The sequence below is a fragment of the Balearica regulorum genome, chromosome Z (genome assembly GCF_011004875.1).
Source record: "Balearica regulorum gibbericeps isolate bBalReg1 chromosome Z, bBalReg1.pri, whole genome shotgun sequence".
Lineage (NCBI taxonomy): Eukaryota > Metazoa > Chordata > Aves > Gruiformes > Gruidae > Balearica > Balearica regulorum.
In genome coordinates this window covers 51375514-51396538 of record NC_046220.1, presented here as the reverse complement: position 1 = coordinate 51396538, position 21025 = coordinate 51375514, and the positions used below count along the sequence as shown (strand labels likewise).

The 21025-nt window shown below is 37.1% G+C and overlaps 1 protein-coding gene across 1 annotated transcript in view; it reads left to right on the top strand.

The window, feature by feature from the left end:
* Positions 1 to 20229, top strand: part of CCDC171 (coiled-coil domain containing 171) — a 134073-nt gene extending 113844 nt beyond the window's left edge. The window contains 2 exon segments of the mRNA XM_075739772.1: positions 15444 to 15596; positions 19936 to 20229. Coding sequence (XP_075595887.1) covers positions 15444 to 15596; positions 19936 to 20049 — 267 coding nt within the window. The 3' untranslated portion in view covers positions 20050 to 20229.
* Positions 20230 to 21025: the final 796 nt, after the last annotated feature.

Here is a 21025-nt window from a genome sequence, read left to right as displayed (position 1 = left end):
GTTTTACAGGATTTACCTGAATTAAAGAATCCAAATTGGCAAGTTTTGTGAGTGACTTTAATAAGGATGTGAATATTTAATGCATTTATGTGATGTATGAAAAAGCAAATGTGAGAATGAGACTATAGGCAGGCTTCTGGTCTAAAAGGGGTGCACAAATATATCTATTTGTCAGTATTTATGGGTCATAGGAGATAGCATTTCTTTGTATGCTGCCCTTCACCGGAGATGTTAGATTGACCTGACTGTTGGAAATCCGTTGCTTATTAAGAAAATTTTAGTTTATTATAACCAGGGACTTTATTAGGTAAATGTGTATTTTTCATTACTAAGCTCTCCCTTCATTTTGAAGGATACCGTACAGTTGTGCCTGTGCTTTCTCTCCTCCGGGTGGGTTTGAGATGGACAAGTTTTCACTTTGTCTTGTCCGTCTGCTTGCCTCTGTCTCGCTCTCTTCCCGTCTCTCCCTGGCACACGCCGCACGCCGTCTCTCCCCGGGTCCCATGTGCACACTCACCACTCACTGCAGGCGGGCTGTGCCGCAGGCTTGCTCGCTGCTGTGTGCGCCCTGCCGTGCGCGCTCGCTGCCTGCCCGGCTCCTGCTGCCCCTCTCCCGACGGTGCTCTTGCTGCTCCCCTCCCTGCCCGGCTCCTGCTGCCCCTCTCCCGACGGTGCTCTTGCTGCTCCCCTCCCTGCCCGGCTCCTGCTGCCCCTCTCCCGACGGTGCTCTTGCTGCTCCCCTCCCTGCCCGGCTCCTGCTGCCCCTCTCCCGACGGTGCTCTTGCTGCTCCCCTCCCTGCCCGGCTCTTGCTGCCTCTCTCCCGACGGTGCTCTTGCTGCTCCCCTCCCTGCCCGGCTCTTGCTGCCCCTCTCCCTCCCATGCCTGCGCTCTGCTATCTGCACGCTGGTGCTTTCCCTCGGTCCCTCTCTGCCTGCTGCTCAGCCTTGGTCTCTCTCATGCTCTGCCCCTCTCTCCTGCTCCCTGTGCCTGTCTTTCCCACTCTGGCTCTGTCTCGCTTGCTGTGCCTCTCTGTCCCCCTGCCTCTCTACCTCCCTCTCTGCCTCTCCCTCCCACCCCCCTCATCTTGTACACTCTCTGTCTTGATCTCCGTGTCTGTCTTTAGCATGTGTCCATCTGTTCATGCAGGTTTAGGAAGTCCACGTGGGATTTATATGTACTTCTTTGCGTTTCTCAGGTGTTTTGAGGTAATTTGAAATGAAAAGTGCAGTAATAACAAAAAGGCTTGTAGTGGCGGTAGTAATATAGTCAAGTGCTGACATGTCTTCTGTGTTAGCGTATAATCATTATAAATTTATGAAGGAGTAGGTTCTTACCATTTATTTTAGTAAATTATGTATTCATGTATGATTTAGTCATGCATTATCTGATTGTTTTGTAGGTCCACTTTTTCTAATTAATTGGGCAAACATAAATGTAGTTTAAAGTGTTAGGAGTGTCTTAATTTGTATTTATTTTCACTTGTTCATTAATATTAGATTTATGGTTGATAGATTAGAAGGTAAAAGATATGCATAATTCTGCTGATAATTTTTCTCAAAATAATAAACACTTTTCATTGCTGTGTTTACTTGTCAATAAAAAAGTTCTTACCAAATTGAGGAAGCAAGTGATTTCAAAGGTAACATTATAATTCTGTCATTAGATTTTATCCTCTGCATAGGGCAAGTCTTTAAAGGTAACTCACATCTGTTATGAGGACTTAACGGGATGAATTAATCGTGGAGTAGCTGCTTGAAAACTGAATTGTTAGTATTTTAAATCTTGTACTTCTGTTTTGGAGCCTTTTTCTTTATTTTTTAAATGTCATGTCTGTTAAAAGAACAAATAATTGTGTTTTTTTTCCTCTTAATGCTTCAGAAAGGAGACACCTTTTTAAGAGTGTCTTGAAGATAGTACATTTATATATACATGCACCCAACATGCACACACTTCTAGTGTTTTAATTTCACCTTTTCACCCACAGAAGGAACTATCCGTTTGATTACAGAGGCCAGAATGCTGCCTCTTCTGGAATCTCACTGCTCCTTCTTGTTGGGTAAAACTGGGTCTTCATTCTCCAGGAGTTCAACAGCTGCTATCAAGAGCACCTGGGCTGCCCTCCCCCTCTTTTCTTCTGCTCTACAAAAGGACTAATTTCCTACATGGTGTCATAATGTGCTGCTTATGGACTGACCATGAGCCTGCCTTCCAATATATTGTTTAAAGAGAGAAGTGATTCTTTATTAATACAATGATACTTTGCACTTGCACCTTGAGTTGAAATACTCATAAATAAGTAAGTGTTTTAAACTCATTAGAGTGGGATGACACCTCTTGCAACCTTGACCTTTTGCAAACTTCAAGCTGTCAAAAATAAAGTTGGTGCATGGCTTAAGAAACAATAATTAACAACTAAGTAAAATCTGAATAACCAGATTGAAGAGACATAACATGGAGAACTCTAATTTAATCTCCTTCAATGTGTTCAGCTGGTATCGTGTCTCCAGATAGCTTGTACCATAATGATAAATATTTCAAAACCATTTTAGCATAATTTATTTTAACTATAATTCCTTAAAAACATAACATTAATGTATGTTAGCAAAACACAATTTAAAACGTAAAAAATGAGACATCTTCAAAATGCCAGTGATGTTGGAAATTTGCCTTTTGTAATTTTAATTTCACACCCCTTCTGCTTTCTGCAGGTTAACTGTGTTCCCAACTTCCTCTCCTCTTGGCAGCATTTCTTTTAGTAGTCTTTTCCTCCCTGTCCTCTATGGGCTTTTTATTGTTCTCTCTCCTTTCCTCATTTCCCCTCTCCTTACCATTAGCCTCTTTCCCTCACTTTCTCAGCTACCCTTTCACTTTTTTGTTTCTTCCCTCACCTTTCTTCATTCTAATACATGAAGAGAGACTATATGAAGAACCCTTCTCAGAAGGCTTTGTGGTTAGCTGGTACACTGATTGGACCCCAACCCTATTAAGTCTTTGGCACTATGGGACTGTAAATGTCAAAGTCAGTATCTGTAATCACCGATTAATCAATTACTGAAAGCTGTCTCTTTATACCTGTGAAACTACTAACTCTTGTCCAGCCTCTTTCATAAGCATTACTCGTTTTGTAAAAACTTTTCAGTTAAGATCTGCTGCTGATTATCTTGACTGCCAAAGTTAGTATATAATTATCTAACCTTTCAGTAACCTTTTTTGATGGAAAATTTTCTTTCTTGACCCTGTCAAGCAATCATGTAACTATTTGCCTTTATTCACTTAGACTTTTTTCATACTTTTATATCTGTTGCATGTGAGTAATCTCTTACGAATGATCTGTGCTGATACTCAAGAAAGCTCTATAAGAACTGTATAAAATATGATCTTAATTCACCAAGTTTATTTATTTAGTTTTGCTTCTGCTTGTAATCCTGGGGTGGTTTTTTTTCCAGCTGGTTACCACGTTGCTGTATCGTCTAGCATAAGGACCCAACAGGAAGCATCTTTATTGACTTTTAGTCACTATTCTTTTATGAGAAGAATTACCCTACAGACATGACAATATGTACCCAAAGCTGCCTCAGTGAATAAGGGCAGACTCCTAAATGCTGTAACTAGCATTGTTCGATAACAGAAAATAACGAATATAGTTTTCACAGCACCTTGTTTGTTAGGCAATTTTTCTTACTTCAGAAATCTTGTCTTTCAGAACTGCACGGGATTATCTATGCGCACTATCTTCAGAAAAGGAGTAATTTTACTGGATAACAACTGCATAGCTTGGATGTGACTGTATTGTTTGATATTGTCTGCAGCATGTACTGTTGTAACACAGATAAGCCCATTCAGAAGCATAGCTGTTAAACTGTTAATAGTCATGTGGGTTACAAAATGAATTCATGAAGTGAAAACCGTGAAAGATTAGGAATTGTCTGGAGTCTTACTTTTTTTGTACTGGTTCTTTTAATTTCAAAAACTAAGAAGAAATGCTGAGCAAGTGGATCTAAGTAATAGGAGTTAATAAGGCAATAGACTTTATTACACAAATATCTTAGTAGCAGAAACAGAGTCAAACTGTTTTCTATTCTTAATTACATTTAAACTAAAAAAAGAAAATTCTTCAAATGCTGAATCTTTTGTTTAGTCTTTTTTCACTTAGCTGCTTAGTATTCCATTATTATAAAACTCTATCTATTTGTTATTCTTATTGATGGCTTACAGAGCAAGAAAAAATTATTAAATAAAGCACTATATTAGTGCAAGAATTTTGTAATGGAATCAAGGGAGACATTTCTGAGCAGATAACTGCATTTGGTGGGCCTTGTAGTTAAAGACCTGGAAGAGGAAGGGTTATCTACAACTTGAGTGAGTTTATTATGGCTTAGTGATTTGCTGATTGATTTCATTTGCTGTCAGTTAAGGCTCTCTTAATGTCAGCTTTCTTTGCATAATGCCTTGAAATAAAGACTGATGAAGTTTTTCAGATTGATGCCGCTTACATAAACTGACCCTGATTTGCCCTTCTGCATGACAATATAAGTGACAGCAGTTAGATGAAAATACAGCAATGAATATGCAACTTAAGGATTAAGAAAAACACAGTAAACCTTTCAGAATATAAAACTAGGCATAAAAACCCAAGCTGTTCTGTTAATTCCACAGTTGTCCTATATTGAAGAAATAGACTGGGATAGCATCCCAGTGGTATACCACTGACGTGAAATTCAAAGAGGATGAGTTTTGAATGGATTTAAAGTGAACCTGTTTTTTACCAAATTCTGTCAATTTGCCACTAATTTATTTAGGGTTTGGGTTTTTTTTTTGAGGGGAAATATAGTTCATAAATTCACATATGTTGTTACATGTGAATTTTCTTTTTTACATTGTTGTCTTGCAGAAACCATAATGAACTACTTTGAAGCTGTTGTCTTGATTTTTCAATTACTGAATTGATTGATGGTCTAGTGATATGTGCTGCTAGAATCCTGAGGTCACAAGTTCCAACACTTACCTTGGACTGTGAAAAGCATAAATTCTCAGGATTGATAAGGTCTATTGCTATAGGTGTTCCCAGGACAAATATGCTTGAAATAGGGCACTCATTTTTAGTGAATACTTTTCTGTTGCAGTACCCAATTTCATTGTAGTCATCTTTAACTCTCCCTTCATTATGGTGTCTTCCTTCATAGTGGTCTTTTCTCATTAGAATCAAAAAGGTGGTAAGAAATTGGGGAGTGGGGAGAAAATGTAGAGGGCAAGAGGGTGCTAAAGTAATGGAAAGAGGGTTAATGTGGAACTGTTTTGTAAACCCAAGTAATAGGGATACGAAGCCTGCATGTTGGCAAGTTTACCTGCAAAGGATTGAGTCTTTCACAGCTTTTAAAAAGATAATATCCATTGAAAGACCACCATTTGTTTATCTTCCTGGAACCTTGATAGAACTTAGATTCCTTGGGATTGCTTCCACATTATAATCTTTTTGACAAAAGTGCAGTTCAAAGGTAAAGATCAGGAGGAAACAGTCACCCATTCAACCTGTGGGCCAACTTGCAATGCCCATTTAATGCCTGAAGACTGTACTTTAGTTCTGACTTTCTGTTCAGAGACCGTTTGTGTGTTCTTTTCCAATACCAGCACCCATCTGTGGGTCCCCCCCTTCCAGGTTACTAAAGGGAGAGATTAGAGAGCAAAGCATCATGCCATTGCTGTTGTGTATAGTGACAGACTTTCTCTCCATCCAGTTTCCCGTTCTCAAAGGAATAACTTTTTTTATAAATGAATATCGCACAAGCTAAAGATTACAAGTTGAGGTTAAAATTCTGAACTTTTTACAAATGCTTGAAAAGACCATAGGACTGGGTTTTGAGCAGCAAGTATGCTACATGTCAAAATGTGATGTTTGTCTGTACCTTGGCAAAGGTCACTATCCTAGATGCTTGATTTGTTCTGCATTTATTCCATGTGAGACTTGCTGCAAATTTTACTCCTTTGGGAAATAGACTGTGGGACTGAGTAAACATTTAATGCCTAGAAGGCACATAGAAGAGCAGTAAATCTGATTGTCCCTGGTAAAAACCAGGCTGGATAGGGGAAAGTAAAAAAAAAACAACCAAACAAAAGAGCATAAGAAACAGGGCTAAAATGTCTCCAGAATTTTTCTCAGCCTCTACCATTTTAGTTCGAGGACCTCCTGCAACAAAGTTCGTATTTTTGTATTCAGCAGCCATTTATTGTCCCATTGCTTTTTGAAGCATGTAAAGTTAAGCATTCACATGACTCGTGGAAAGGACTTTCACAGGTTAACTACACACTTTCTGAAAAACTATTTTCTATGTTTGTTTTGAAAATGGTTTCTGCTACTTCATTTAAAGTTAACATGTTAATAAATATTCCCAGTTTACCTTCTTTATACTAGTCATGCTTTGGCACCATCTGTTACAATCACCTCCCATTCTCTGCCACTCCATTAGCAGTTGGTTTTTTTCAGGTTATTTTCGTCATTTCCAAACTACAAGAAAATGAAAAGCTGTAGTTTCTAGATTTGGTAAGCTGTGGAAGTGATTTCTCTATGTTACCAACATCCATAGGTACAATTGCTCATAAATGACCTAAGTGCAAGTAGTGGACTGAAAAATGGTTAAAGGAGTAGTAGCAATTAAAATCAGAGGTAGTTCGGAAAATGCTGTCCTCTGAGGTGTTTATAAGTTAGGATAGCCTGGGATTCTTGGATAAGAACCAGCAGATTTTGTTCATCCACCATTAAGGCCACCACTCAAACACATGGTGTTGCAGCACCTGCAGTCATTACCAAATCTGGTAAAAAAGAAAGACTAAAAAGGGCTTTCTAAATCTAGTTACAGTACCCTGTGATATGGGGTATTTTACTTCCGATCCTATTGTTGAAGACTACTTTATGGTCTCTAGGCAAACTCATCTCACCAGTGCCTATCGTCCTTAGTTTTCTCCTTTCAGTGTTGCTATAAGCATCCAGTTTTATAAACAAAATTCAGAAATTCACTTTATCTCTTATGCTTGTAATGAATGGGATCTAATTGTTGGCTGTTAGCGAGACAGGGGAATGGACCATAACAGCCTGTTCCTTACTTGCCAGGCTCCCAACCTAATAATTCAAATCCTATTCTGCAATTTGATGATAAGTTTCCCTTTAATGAAAAGACTCTTGGTGCATTTGCTGAGGATAATGCAGAAAATCAATGTCTTCCAAAATATAATCTAAAAAACTCATCAGGTAACAACACGACTTTGAATGGTTGGTCTGAATGAGGACAACCAGAGCTCTGCCAATGGAAGAGTTAGTGACTTTTCTTTGTCTTTCAAGCTGTTCCAAGTGAACAGCTTTCTCACTTAGCTTTTTGACCTCTTACATAGAAGAGGCCCAGACTTCAGTATAGTGGAGTCTCATCCACCAGTTTTTAGCATGTGTTTGTTGGGATTTATACCTTTCTGAGTTGGCCTTATCTGTCATCAATATGACAAATACCAAAAAGAAAAATAGAATCAGGTTTTTTTCCCAACAAAGGTTTTCTTCTGCTGTACATCCATTGTTAGTAGAACTAGATATTCAGAGATGACAGGGGTCATTTTATTTGTTCTTCTTCCTCAGATTATGATGGTTAAAAGCAAACTTCGTGAAGAAGATATTTTCTTTATTTCATGCTAAGCTTAAGGATAGCGATTTGTCAAGCTCAGTGTCAGTACCACTTTTGGCAGATGTTGCCAATATTCTCCAACTTTTGCTTTGGAAAGATGGATGCTAATGTGTATGCTTATTGTGAAGGTCAGTAGTAGGTATACCATGGTCTTTAAATTTCCTTTGACGCTTCATATTTTGGAACAGGAGCTCTTGTCCCTGAAATTTCTAACAAAACATTTTCATGGCATAAACCAGATCTTGCAAGCAAGTCTGAAAAATCTAGCATTTGTATGTTGAGCCATTTTTTTAATACAAATTTTTGTAAAGTTCTAGAATGTATGAAGCAAACTAGTTATCTTACTAACATCTGAGTTTAGGCAGAATAAAGGAAGAACACCTGTCCATCCTATATGTGGCAGTAGACGTTAGATTAAAGGTGCATCCATTTACCTGAGGAATGCAGTTCAGCTGTTCTAGATCATTACTTTCTCTGTAGAGACTGACTGGTGCTTTTTCCTGTGCTGGCATCATGAATTTGTGCACATAACTGATGTTTTAGTGAGAAGCTAAAATGAAAAAAATTAGTTTGCTATCCAACTAACAGGTATACTTCGGAGTTTCCTACAGAACTACAAAATGTTGCTTTATGTAGGATGAAATACTTACCTTGACTTAAAATGCAATGCTACTATGAGCACTTCATAAGAAAAGCAAATGAAATGAAGTAACTGTATCACAAAACTTTGTTCAGTTTGCCAGCCCCTGAGCTCCATTAGATATGAGCACTCACCTAAAATCTGATACGAAGATTAGGAGTCAGTAATGATTGTTTATGTATGAGCCACATAATCGCAGTTGTCATATTGACTAAACCTGCCAGAAGGGACCTTTTTCTCTCCTAGTAAATGCCAACTACAACATAGGTTGTCTTCATCTTTTTGCATGGAAAATACAAAGTGGGCACATTTCACCTGGATTTTGATGAGAAGTTTTACTGTCTTGTTTCTCAAGACTGATGGTGTCATGCGACACTGCCATTTTTTAAATAAAACTGCATCCTGACTTTTCTGTTGTGACTACTGCTATTTAGTTTCTGTCATCAGTGGTAATATATTATGCTCACTCTAAGCAGATTTTCATGATCACAGCTGAGGCACTCCAATGAGGACTTTATATTATTTTCAGTGACTACCTGTCCCTCTTTCTTTCATCCCTGTCTAGAATATTCACCGCAAGAGAAAGCTGAAGGAAGGAAGGAACAGAAACTTCTTTTAGTTTCCATTTCTTTCTCACCAAAACCATTTACTTGACAGTTATCTTCCTTACTGACAGACTGAAATGTTCTTTTTGTATCAAGACTGTGTAAAAAGATGGGAAGGGGTACAATATATTAGTAGCATTTTCCCCATAGCTGTAGCTTAAACTACAAGTTCATTGGGGCAGTGATTGTTTTTCCTTTACATTTTGCATGCAGCTATGCTTGACTTTGTGCAACAGACAGTGAGAATGGTCTTTGCATTAAATGTTACTGGCCTATCAAAATCTGCATTTCTTTAATTTTGTTAAGTGGTAATTTGCGTGCATGGTCCAGAGATATTTCTGAGTAGTCAAGGTTGCAGGTAGATCCTTTGTTATAAAATTCTCAGGATGCTTTCTACCTGACCTTACCAGCAAACACATTGGTCTTAATTTATCAGTTTTCAGAAAGATCAATGTTATTTTTGAAACTCCTACATTTTGTAATAATTTTCATGGCAATTGTTATGCCCATCTGCTATGGTTTCCAGTAGAAGCACTTTCCCTTCAGTCTCTGTCAATTTCAATGCTCCCTTTTCAATTTTCTTGTAGGAAGTCATGTCATTACCTCTTGCAGAGAATCTAGCCTTTTATTTAGAGCTTCATTCCCCTGGGCTATCCTCTGAGACCTCAGGGTAAAGTAATTGTTATTGAAGCGAAGGGGATAGAGTTAGGCCCCGTGTGTGGCACTGAGTCAGCTTTAGTTGAGGAAAAAAAAAAAGTTGTAACAGAACTGACCTGCTTTTTGGCACATTTAAATTGTGCATGCCACGCTTGAATGGAACCCAACAAAAAGTTTAGTGTCAAAATGAGATACAAGGAGAATAGATCATTAAAGAAGTGCCAAACAGCTGCAAAAGTGCAATTTTGCTGAATGCTGTTTCCCTTGAGGGTTTTTTCTGATGCTTGAGAAGCTGCTGTATTTACATCTTCCACTGATGTTGCCACTAGACATTTTGGACTATGGGTCAAGGCAGCCAGAATTGGTTTTCAAATGCTAAAATGTATGGGGGAAATTAATTTTAATCCTATCTTCCCCAAATATAGCTCTCCTAAATCTATAATATGTATCCTGAAATCTTGCTTCTGAAAACAAAAAGTAATTGATGTATGGGTTTTTTTCTGGACTTGTTTTAACTAATCTTATTTATGCCAGTTTGAAGCAGGGCAGTAATAAGAGGCATTGTATAGGTTATCCATTAAGCATGCAGAACTCTACTCTGTGGAGTTTTGTTTTCACACCAGTTGCTTTTGCCTGAACTACACTGCAGCCAAATTCTCTGCCATAAATGAAATTCTCAGTCTTTTCGGAGTCTCATTTAAGCACTTAGTTATACTAGAGTTATCTTTCATTCTTCTGAAGTCCATTCATTATTCCTTCTCTTGTACTTTTGAATCTTTTTGTATATGTTGCCCTTAGGTAAATTTACTACCTGCTAACATTCTTTTTAGTTGAAGAATTTCCTGAAGGGAGAACCTAACAGTCAAATGTTAATTTTCACATTTTTTCTACTTTTTTTTTTTTAAAGCATATTGTGTAAAGTACATGGTCTTATTATTCTGGCCCACTGCATCTGAGGTTACAAACTCAGTGCTTATATTGTCAGGCTCTTAGTTTGTTTGATACCTTTTAATAAGCATAATTTCATGTAAGGTCTCCTTCCTTTAGTTTTCTTCCTTCTAAACAGGAGATACAGTTCTATGATAACAGTAGGCCCAATAAGATCCTGAGCTAATGGAATAACATAGATATAAAACCAAAGAAACTGATTCTTAATCAGTTGGTATTTTATTTGTAACTTCAGAATAGTCTAAAACTTTAAATGGAAACTTCCATTCGTGATTATTTATAATTCATAATCCAAATAAAAATTGTTTTGAACTGTGTTTGTTCTCATTAGCCAAGCACTAAGGGCAAGGGAGACAACATGTACAGTGTTTTAATTTGGAATTAAAAATGCCAGTTTTATAATGTATAATAAATACATTAAAACTTTGAGAGGTCTTCTGCTAATTTGCATATGCTGATCTGTATATTTCTTGTCATATGTTTCTACTATAACTGAATTAAGAACAGCTGAAGTATGAGTAACCTTTGAATGTCTTAATTATAAAAAAAAGGTTTATTTTCTTTTCGTGTTTCATATTCCTTAAGGATTGTTGTGTAATTTGTCAGTATTAGCCATTTTTCACTGTAAATAAAGTACTCCTGATGGTTGGAGTCTTCCAGTCTTGTAAATTTATAGCCAGATATACATGCAAAAGCTGTTTTAAAGCATCTATAGCACTATGCACCTTAAATTTACTGATTCTAGAAATGGTGTACAGAACAAGGAAATAATTGGTTATTCAGAAGTACACTGAGGGAATATTAGAAAAAAATGTTTTTACAGGTCCTCTGGAAGACTATCTCTAATATTAGTGTTCTCAATCCTTTTAAAGATTAATCTGGAGAAAGAAAGCACAGCTTAAATTTTGTTATTTTGCTCTGCAGTTCACTGGTTTGTAGCTTATAAACAGCATCAAATTAGTTTGTCTCATTTTTACTCTCAACTCAGGTTTCTCAGCTTCACCAACTTGTAGCTTAAGCCAGAAATTTTTATGCGTAGCCTCATATTACAGATCAGACATCTTTGAACAGGTCATAAGGACCTTCTTCCTTACATCTGCTTTGAAATAAACCTCATGTTAATTTCACTTAGAACAAAACATCTTTAATTTTTGTTAAATTTTATATATGTTCTCTTTTATCTAATTATGTGCTTATCTATGTATATTCAGGGTATTGGAGCATTGGAGGATGGCTAGGTGCATACATGCTTTTGCAATGCTCCTGTCTTCTGGCCTTGTTTTTACAAGCTGGGGAGGCAGACAAAACAGCCAGGTGTGCAATGCTCAGAATCGTCAGAGTCCCATTTTCTAAATAAATAAGGATCTGAAATTTAAAATACTTTGTTGCTTTATCATGTGAATAGCACTTACCTGAATTTTTCAAAATTTTCTGATTTGCTTTGAATTCAAAGATAGTTAAAGTGCTCATAAGGATTTTCTAGACAGGGATACTGTTTTAAATGTATAAATAGCCATTAAAAAAAAATCCTTAGAAGTACTTAGGCTTAAAATAACTTGTCCGTTGAAAGTTATATTTGACAATGAGATTTGGGCACTCTTGCAAATTTTGTGCCTAGTCCAGCACCTTCAATATAAAAGTATCCTTTCTCCATGCCAACCTTATGAATATATTTTTATCCTGTGAGTTGCAGCCAATTACCCAGGAAAGTCACACATCTTTTTTTATGAAGCTGCTTGTGTTTTGACTTAGTGTTGGAGCATGGGTCTCCTCTCACATTGAAGATGCTTCTGACATTGAAAACACCATTATAATTTGGTTCTGCCATATCAGTAGCACATGATGTAGAACTTTAAATAATAGTGAAATCCTTTATGAAACAAGGTATTGTGTGGAGTAAAAGGAAAGGGAAGAGATCACTGAAAAAAGCCCTCCAGCTGTCTGATTAATTCCTCTTTTTCTCTGATTAGTGCAGAGTAATTCATTACAATTTCTGCTCTTAAAATTGACGGTCCTATGTAAATTTCAAACATTATTAACTTGCATTGTGTTCCATCCTTAGGAAGACACTGTAATCACTGAATTACAGACTGCTTGAGGTTGGAAGGGACCTCAGGAGGTCCTCCCGTCCAAACCTGCTCAAGTAGGGACACCTAGAGCCAGCAGTGTTTTAAATTAGTATTCTTCAGCCCCATTATTGCTGTGTCCTCCTTGGTTAAGTCTTGTCCCCACTAACTTTCCTATAATACTCATCTCTCTGAAAAGGTTTTAACTTTTAATATGGTCTGAGTTGCAATAATATTGGTTCCTATGATATTTGTGGATCACTACATCTAGCCTTTCTGAACAGAAGTCATTTTCTGGTGTGTATTTTTAAAACATTTTTATTTGTAACAGAAGACAAATTTTTATTGTTTCATGTTCTGTTCCCAGTTTGCATGTCACAGTATTACCAACACATTCAAAACCAGAAGTGCTCGCTTAAATGCACATCCTGCAGATGTGTATGGATGCCAAATTTTATGCTATAAAAATTAATCAGGAGGGTTGCTGAAGTGTCTTATTGCTATGTATGCTTAAAAACTATGTATACATCCTATTGCTATGTGTACCTAAAAAAACCCACTCCTTAGCAGGAGAGGAAAAAAAAATCTGAAAAACTAGATGTGCCTTCTCTGAAATTCTGTCAACCAACTTTGTTGATCATGGAACAGTTTCCAGAGCTGTAGATACATTTGTGTCTGTAGCGTGCAAATAGAGATCTAAATTAAAGTTCCGAACTCCTTTAGAGATGTGTTTAATCGTTATGTCACAGATCTCATAGTATGCAACTGACCAGATTCTGTGCCCGTTCCCTGTGTATCAAGCTGCCTCATAAGTGGAACTTTGTATTGTGGAAAACAGATCCGTGACTCAATCCGTGACTGACTTATGTAAAATCATATATAAATTAATACCTTCCAATGGCATGTTAAAGTATTTGCCTTCCTCCAGATGGCATTTAAAGTGTTCTGCACACTCATTATCAAGGATTCCATGTCACCCACTGGAAGAACCAAAAATACTGTTTTCCTTAACCTCGTCCTGAGTGAGAGAAATCTAAACTGACCTGAATCTTTGCTAAGGAGTTGGGATATACTGGAAGGACTGTGTACCTATGGATGCATAAATGCTACGTTCCACATTGGTAATGAGTCATTAATAGCTGGGAAATTGCTTCCTTCTGGACTAATAAAAAATCTAGGTGTCTTAGAAGAAGTATTTGCCACATCTGAAAATAAAAGCTCATGAATGAATACATTTTTCCTAGATTGAAAATTTTCAATTTCTTTAAACAACAGAACAAATGAAATAATAGCTGATTTGCACAGTGAGGAACTGATAACTGCTGTTTCAGATAACTGCATGGACTTGGAGTGGTTCTGGAGATGTAGGATGAAGCTGTATAGGTTAGTGGCTTCATCAGCTTTGTGGTAGCAGTGGTAAAAGCAAAAAGATAAGAAATTGTCTCTATGCATTCTAGTTCAGTAGTACCTTTAGATATCATGTGGGAAGTAATCAAAGGAACACAAGAATTTTTTCTGTGAGATTTGAGACACAGCTTGTTATGACGCATTGGTATAATCCTTGTTTATGAGTCACAGGCCTGGTCCATAGACCTATTTCAACATATGTCTCATTTTTAACATGTGGGCAGTTGCCATATGAAGACTGTCAGGCAGTTTTATATGGGGTGTGAGATATATCCGCACTCTTGCTTGGTATTGTTTGCGAAGAGCTGCAGCATTTTAGTCACTTTGAATGTGAATGAAAAATTTTAAAAGCAGGATCAGAGCTGACAGCGGCAGACTTACAGAGCTGTGTGAACACGCTTTTAGGACTAGCACCAAAGTACGTAAAACATTTTGGATATTCTTTCTGATGAGAAAAGATATGATGGTGTTAATTTGCCACTGCCGTTTTCTACATTTGACAATGAAATAACTGGATTGATTTCAGCTATGTTAACTTTTATTCTGAAAAGCAGTAGTGTGTTTGAGAACAAAGAAAGGAAAACATTAAAAATCTTTGTGAATGCCTGTTTGTGGTATTAAGTTTATTTTTACCTATACCACAGACTTACATCCATAAGGCCAATTTCATATTATCTGTAATATGTTCTTACAGTAGAAACTCGCTACAGGTCATTCCAGGAGGGAAAACTGTAACTTATAAAATGTGATTAACCAGTTGTAAAGACGACCAATAATCTCAACAGTGTTACACTATTTAGGGTAGATATAAAGTTAACAGTACTGCCAAATCATTTGTACTCTCTTGTGCTGCTAACTTTATTATCAGTCTGATCAATATTACATGGTTGGGACATTCTTCCACTATATACATGAAAACAATTATATTTTCCCAGCTATATTGTAATCAGATTATTTAGTTTCAGAGGTCTGTAGACTTACTGCGTTTCTTTTGTTTCTGCCAAATTATTATTTTTTTCTTAACATGGAGTGGGAGGATTCGTAACATGACTCATTTTAAAAGTACGAACATTTACCTGAAACTGTGTAGTGATTCTTTGTATATAGAAATTGAACTTGCACTGAGTCTTGTATTTAAATACAACCAAAAATGGTATCAGCTGCTCAATGCACTATTGCATGTTTGAAAACATATCATCCAAACACCTTCTAATTAGGGTGCACAGTCATTTGCTTTTCTTCAGTGCTATTAATATTTAATATTATAGAAGGAATACAAAATCCCATGTTAGACCTTTTTAATGTTTAAGTCCTGAGACTGAAATTTTGCCTGGCTTCCAACCTTTGTTTGATTTCCCTGATTAATAAAAGTTAGGTCTTCTGTAATGAATTTGGATGTATGCTATTTGGCATTTAAGCCTGCCTGGCACTGATGATTTATTTTACTTTTTAAAGGCCATGATTAAAAGTTTTATGGATGTCTACCAGCTTGCAAGTTCCAGAATAGACATGTTAGTGAGAGAAACAGCATCTCGTCAGCTTCACACTGCAGCCGTGAAGTCCAAGCTCCAAACACCTTGTCTTCATGAAAGTGAGAGCTTACAACTGGTAAGTCTGCTTTTCAAGTAATTTTTGTCATTTAGATGTGGTTTCCTAGCCTGCATCTCCCTTCATGCTGCATAGTTTCTGAGGGAAATACAGTCATATTTCATTATAAGCATAATAGAGCAATAAAACTACTGTCAACAGAAACCTTCTGAAACTTTTTCAGAAGAGAAGGGGGGTGGTAAAAATTAACACAAGGATTAATTTTACTACTGTATCTCCTACAAGGACCTGTGCATTGCTGCTGTCACTGGAAAAGTATATATTGTGATTTCTTTCTTTGGGCAGTACAGTAAATGGTTGAATTTTGGATCTGAAGAATTTAACCATCTAAAGATGTAACACCGTATTAAAACAGAATGTTCTCAACTGTGCATGTAAACAAAATGTTTATTTAGGAGATACAATTTTTTTGTTTAGACAGCTGTGGTTATGAATAATACTTCTCACTAAAGTTACAAGGTTAAAATCCAATTTCAGAAATTATTTCTTGTCTAAAATATTGTTGCCCACAAAGATACTTGGACTTGTTTAAGGCTAATAAGGTGATTCTTCAGATCTAAGATCTCTCTCTAGGGGGATTACTGAATGCAAATGTATTTGTGTCACACAGGCAGGAAGCCAGACACATAAACTGTCATAAATATGTAGCCAAGTATGTCTAGAATGAGATTGTGTAAGCTATGCAACTTGCATACACTTGATGTATTTCTTCTCCATCTTTCTTTACTTTTCCACATAGGATAAAGGAGAAAGCTTTGGAGGTGGTATTTTGTTTTCTTCTTTTTTTTTCTCCTCCCTCCCTTCTCTTCTTTTATTCTTCTGAAGTAAAGGACCAAAGAAAATGAGGATTGTTTGTCTTTCTTTTTGAAACAGATGATCTGTAAGAAGAGAGCCGTCACTAATGCAAATGACATAAACAAATCAGCAAATAAATATTCAAAGACTGTGGCTGTGGCTTTGGTTGTTTCCAACAGAATTACATTAATTTCTTATCCTGCTTCTAAATTGGATCAGCACAATGGGAAATTAGTGCAAATAGAAAATATATTAATCAGTGCTGAATTTCAGTTTTAAGATCTTGAGATGATAATTGTTGAATGAAAGCTTTGTTTTATTTGTGACTGCACAACTTTCCTGAGCAACTAAATGAAAATACTTCACTGAAATTGCTGCTTTTCTCCTCCAACCAGGCTTTCTTTATGTTTTCTACTAGGTTTACATGTATCCTGCTGAGCCTGTGCCCAGTGTAATTGGCTTGCTCCTTTGCCTGTTATGATTGGTTTTGTTGTTTAAATCAAGGTGACCACTTGTGTACTAAGGATTGGGAAGTCTGCCAAACTTGCTGCAGCGAGGTTTGCTTTCATTTGGATTGAGAGAGCTTTTAGCAAAGATTATGCTAGGCCTGTCTATGAAGGGCTATGCAGTGGCTTAATATGTTACAGTGAAAACAAACAACTTGCCCCCCCAGCTCTTCGATGCCTATGATTAAATGCAGTGCTTTTAAAGTAAATGTTTTTAAAGTGTGTCTGCCAATACTATCAAAGATGATACTTTTTGCATTGTAGTAGGATCTGTTGGCTTTTCTGTACAACCCTCTGAGGAGAAGAATATTTCTTCTTTCGATACTGTTTAATTTGAACCTAAGCATAAGTGTTAATAGAAAGTGTTCTAAAATTTTCATGTAAAGGCAAAAAATTCAGAATGATAGATTCTCAAGTTCCCATGAAGAAAGTATAGGTGTTTATGGTATATTTTGTAGTATTTGGTTTCTCTGTAAAGTTTGTCCCTAATATTTGCAGAAGTGGCATCAAGCGTGACTTTTAATAACTTCAGACATCACAACTTCGGAGTGACTTACATTTTCAAGTTTCAGCCAATACTGTTCTCTTCTGATTTTGAGGAAGAAATTTTTCACTACATTTCTTTCTGTATTAAAAAAGTAGAACAGATATTTTTCTTGATTATTTTAAGTGGAGTAATGACTTTTCTTGAGCATCTATTTGGTTTCAGAATTGTACACACTTTGTTGGTTTCAACCCTCTGTGTTCAATCACATACCTAGCTCTAGTAACACTGCAGGCAGGAGTTTTCATGTGGGAGACAAACACAGCACCTGGACTGTATTAATTGCAGGTCTTCGTATGACGTATGCTTGTGTTCCTAGAATAGTAACCTATTGCCCAGTGCTGAAACGTATTTTTGAAAAGTCTTTCAAGTGTATACCATATGTGGACTCTGACCTTTTAAGACTGGGTTTTATCTCACTATGTTGTCTCTGTCTCTCGATGTCTTGTATGCTAGTTGTGTGAGGTTCTTGCCCTCCTAACTGTCCATTGCATCCAAGTTTGGGCCATTCATCAGTATTGATCGTTTCCATGTTCAGAAGATACTGCTTTCCTCAGTGACCTTTTTGTACTGAAATTTGCTAAATACGTCACCTCTCTTTCTATTCACACTGCTTTTTTCCTCTTCTGTTGCTTTGGGTTTTGCTGATAATTGTAAAAGCTAAACTGGTGCCATAAGGTAACATCAGTGATTCTGACTTCTCATCTTTTATCTAAGACTCTGATTTGACATCTCCATCCTCCAGTCTGCTTCTAATCCAACCACTTTCCTTCTAGTCAATAGTGTTTAGATTCTGAGATTGCTATGTGTGCTCATGCTAATGCCAACAGAGAGGAACAGGAAGGGATATGATTATGACGGACAGAGGTGAGATGAACACTGGAAACACTGCTTACAGAGAAGAGTATTATTATGTGGGGTGAAGGGGAGTCAATAGCAGAATGTCTCTGTACTCTTCATTGGTGTCCAGCTATCTGTCTGTTGCACTCATGTCTGATGATTCTTCCTCTGTGCAGAGAAGGGCCCTGTGCATTTTTATTTCTTGCAACTCTTTAACATTCAGTATGGCTGAAATACAGATTATTGGTTTTCTACCTAAACCTTCCTTTTTTCTATTGTTCCTTATTCCTATATCTCTTTTCCGTTTTGTTGTTTGTGGTGTTGGTTTTGGGTTTTTTTGTTTGGTTGGTTGGTTGGGTTTTTTTAATTTGTTTTGTGGTTTTTTTTCTTTACCAAATATTTCTGGAATTTCCCTTTCATTTCTAAAATGTCTTTTTCTTTTATTTCTGTCATCAAACCATTAACATTTTGTAATAGTCTTTCTTTGCAACTATAAGAGTTTCACTTCTGTGCATTTCCTTTTATTTTAAAATTTACTGTGCAAGTACCACAGTCACAATTCTGTCCACCATAACTTTCTGCATCCTCATATTAAGGGTCATATGTATAATTGGTAGAGATAATAAGAGTTCAGCTAAGAAGATGTTTTTGATATGACCATCTGTAGTCTTGACCATAAGGATGTAGGTCCAGAGGAGGAGCAGAGAAGCCAGCAGTCTACCTTTAGCATGAAACAAGAAGGAGAATTATTTCACTGAGCACTGAACTCAGTAGTGGACTGGCACTGCCATTTTCTCCATGAAATTTGATAAACTGTATTGTTTCCCTTTATATATAAAGATATATGCCTTCTTATGATTTTCCTTAGGAACACTCAGTGTGCTTAGGTGGGTTTACTGGAAGTACTTCACTGGTAGTAACTACCTGTACACATGACCTGTATGTAAGAAGAGAAGATAACAGCTAAAATGTTCTTGTATTTCTTTTTTCCTGCCTATTTCTTGTTCAGCAACATCTAGTAATATAAACATCACGAACTGGACTGTGCTTGAAGGCTTCCTATTAAATGAACACTTGCCAGTTACTTTAACAGCACTGAATTCTGCTGCTTTGATCCATTTTACTTCTTCAGATACATTAGTTTATTACTATACTTGCACTTTCATTCAGAGTTGCAGTAATAAGTAGGCTTTGAACTGAAAGCTTTTAAGTGCTGTACTGTGCAGTAGTATAGTCATAAGCAATTACTTTGTGGGTGCTGTGGGGCAACATGTGGCATCGTATTAGTCACATGGCAAGCACATGAATCCATGGTGTCTTTACTGCCAAAGATTTTGTTGCTGCAAACACAGTGTTGTGGGGAATGGGTGCAGTGACACTGTATTTTCCAGTGTGACCTGACACGTATGAGGAACTGACAGAATTCAATTCACTACAGAATTTCTCCAGAAAGTGTTTTTTGTAGCTTTCAGCCCTGAGATTTTGTGCTTGATGTCAGTACTGCTGTCAGAATTTTAAGAATTTAAAATATTCTGCTATCAGTTTTGGCAAACAAAAGAAGCCACTGTTATAATACAAGTGGTCAGGTATTTCTCTAATTCTGAATGTGCAGCTGATCTGGTGGTGTTCCTTCCTTTTTCTGCTTTCACTTCAGAATCAAAGGCAAGTAGAAAATGAAAGAGAAAATACAGTAATTTATAAAGACCATGAAGAGAGAAAAGCATTGTTTGCACTGGGGAAATGGAAATTTGGGGAGCCAAAAGGATAATTTTAACTGAAAGGAGGAGAGGGTGAGTTTCAGATGGGTGAGAGAGGGGTGAAGTGAAGGTCTGTAAGAAGACCAGAGTTCTCTAACTAACCACAAAAACAACTGTTGTCTTTGGATGCTTCTCCTAACGGGCTGGAAATGAAGTCACTCATTGCTTTATGTGGCTTTGCTTCATCCTTACTTTTTTTTTTCCCCGCAGTTGTGACTGTGCCTGTCCTTTGTCTGAAAATGCCTAGTGATATTACTTAAAGTACTGAAAATACAAGAATTGTAGTTTTTGGTAAGGTAAGAGAAGCAAGTAGAATGATCTTATGCGTGAATAATCCCTATTTATTGTTGAGATGCTGGTAATTGACATGCTTTAATATTTTTGTGTTGAAGAATGGAATTAAGCAAAATGTACACTTCTTACTCAGAGCAGTCAGTGCTCAGTTCTCATGATCTACTTGAACCCCCATTCATGGGGTGGAGAGAGAAAAGAAATATTTAACACTAAAACTTGTCAGTTAACTACACCACTGACAGTTTCTTCCTACTTAGCCAGGCTGGTCAGGGCAGTGATTTTATATGTCTTTCCCCCATACCCTCTGTTTCCTTGTCACCAGTTCAATCTGTGTTCAAGGCTGAGACCTGCATCTAACAGGGGTGCAATGTCTTACATTTAGAATTACGAGGACGGAACTGGAGAGAAAGAAAAAAACCTATGTGCCTTTTCACTTGCTGCATAGGAGAAAGGCACTCACTCCATCGGTGTCGTGCTAAATGTCAGAGAGCGGCTTTCATGGGCCCAAGCCATATCTCTTGTGTTAGGACATGGAATGACTGCAGCTGGGGGAATTCTTCCCAGATGTTGCAAGCAGCAGATAGGTCCTGGATGAAAACTGCTTGGCTTTTCCACTACTTCATGCTAGCCTGATGCACAATTGAACTGAAAAGATTTTTTGAAAGATTTGGAATTGAATTGGGTTTGTGAAAA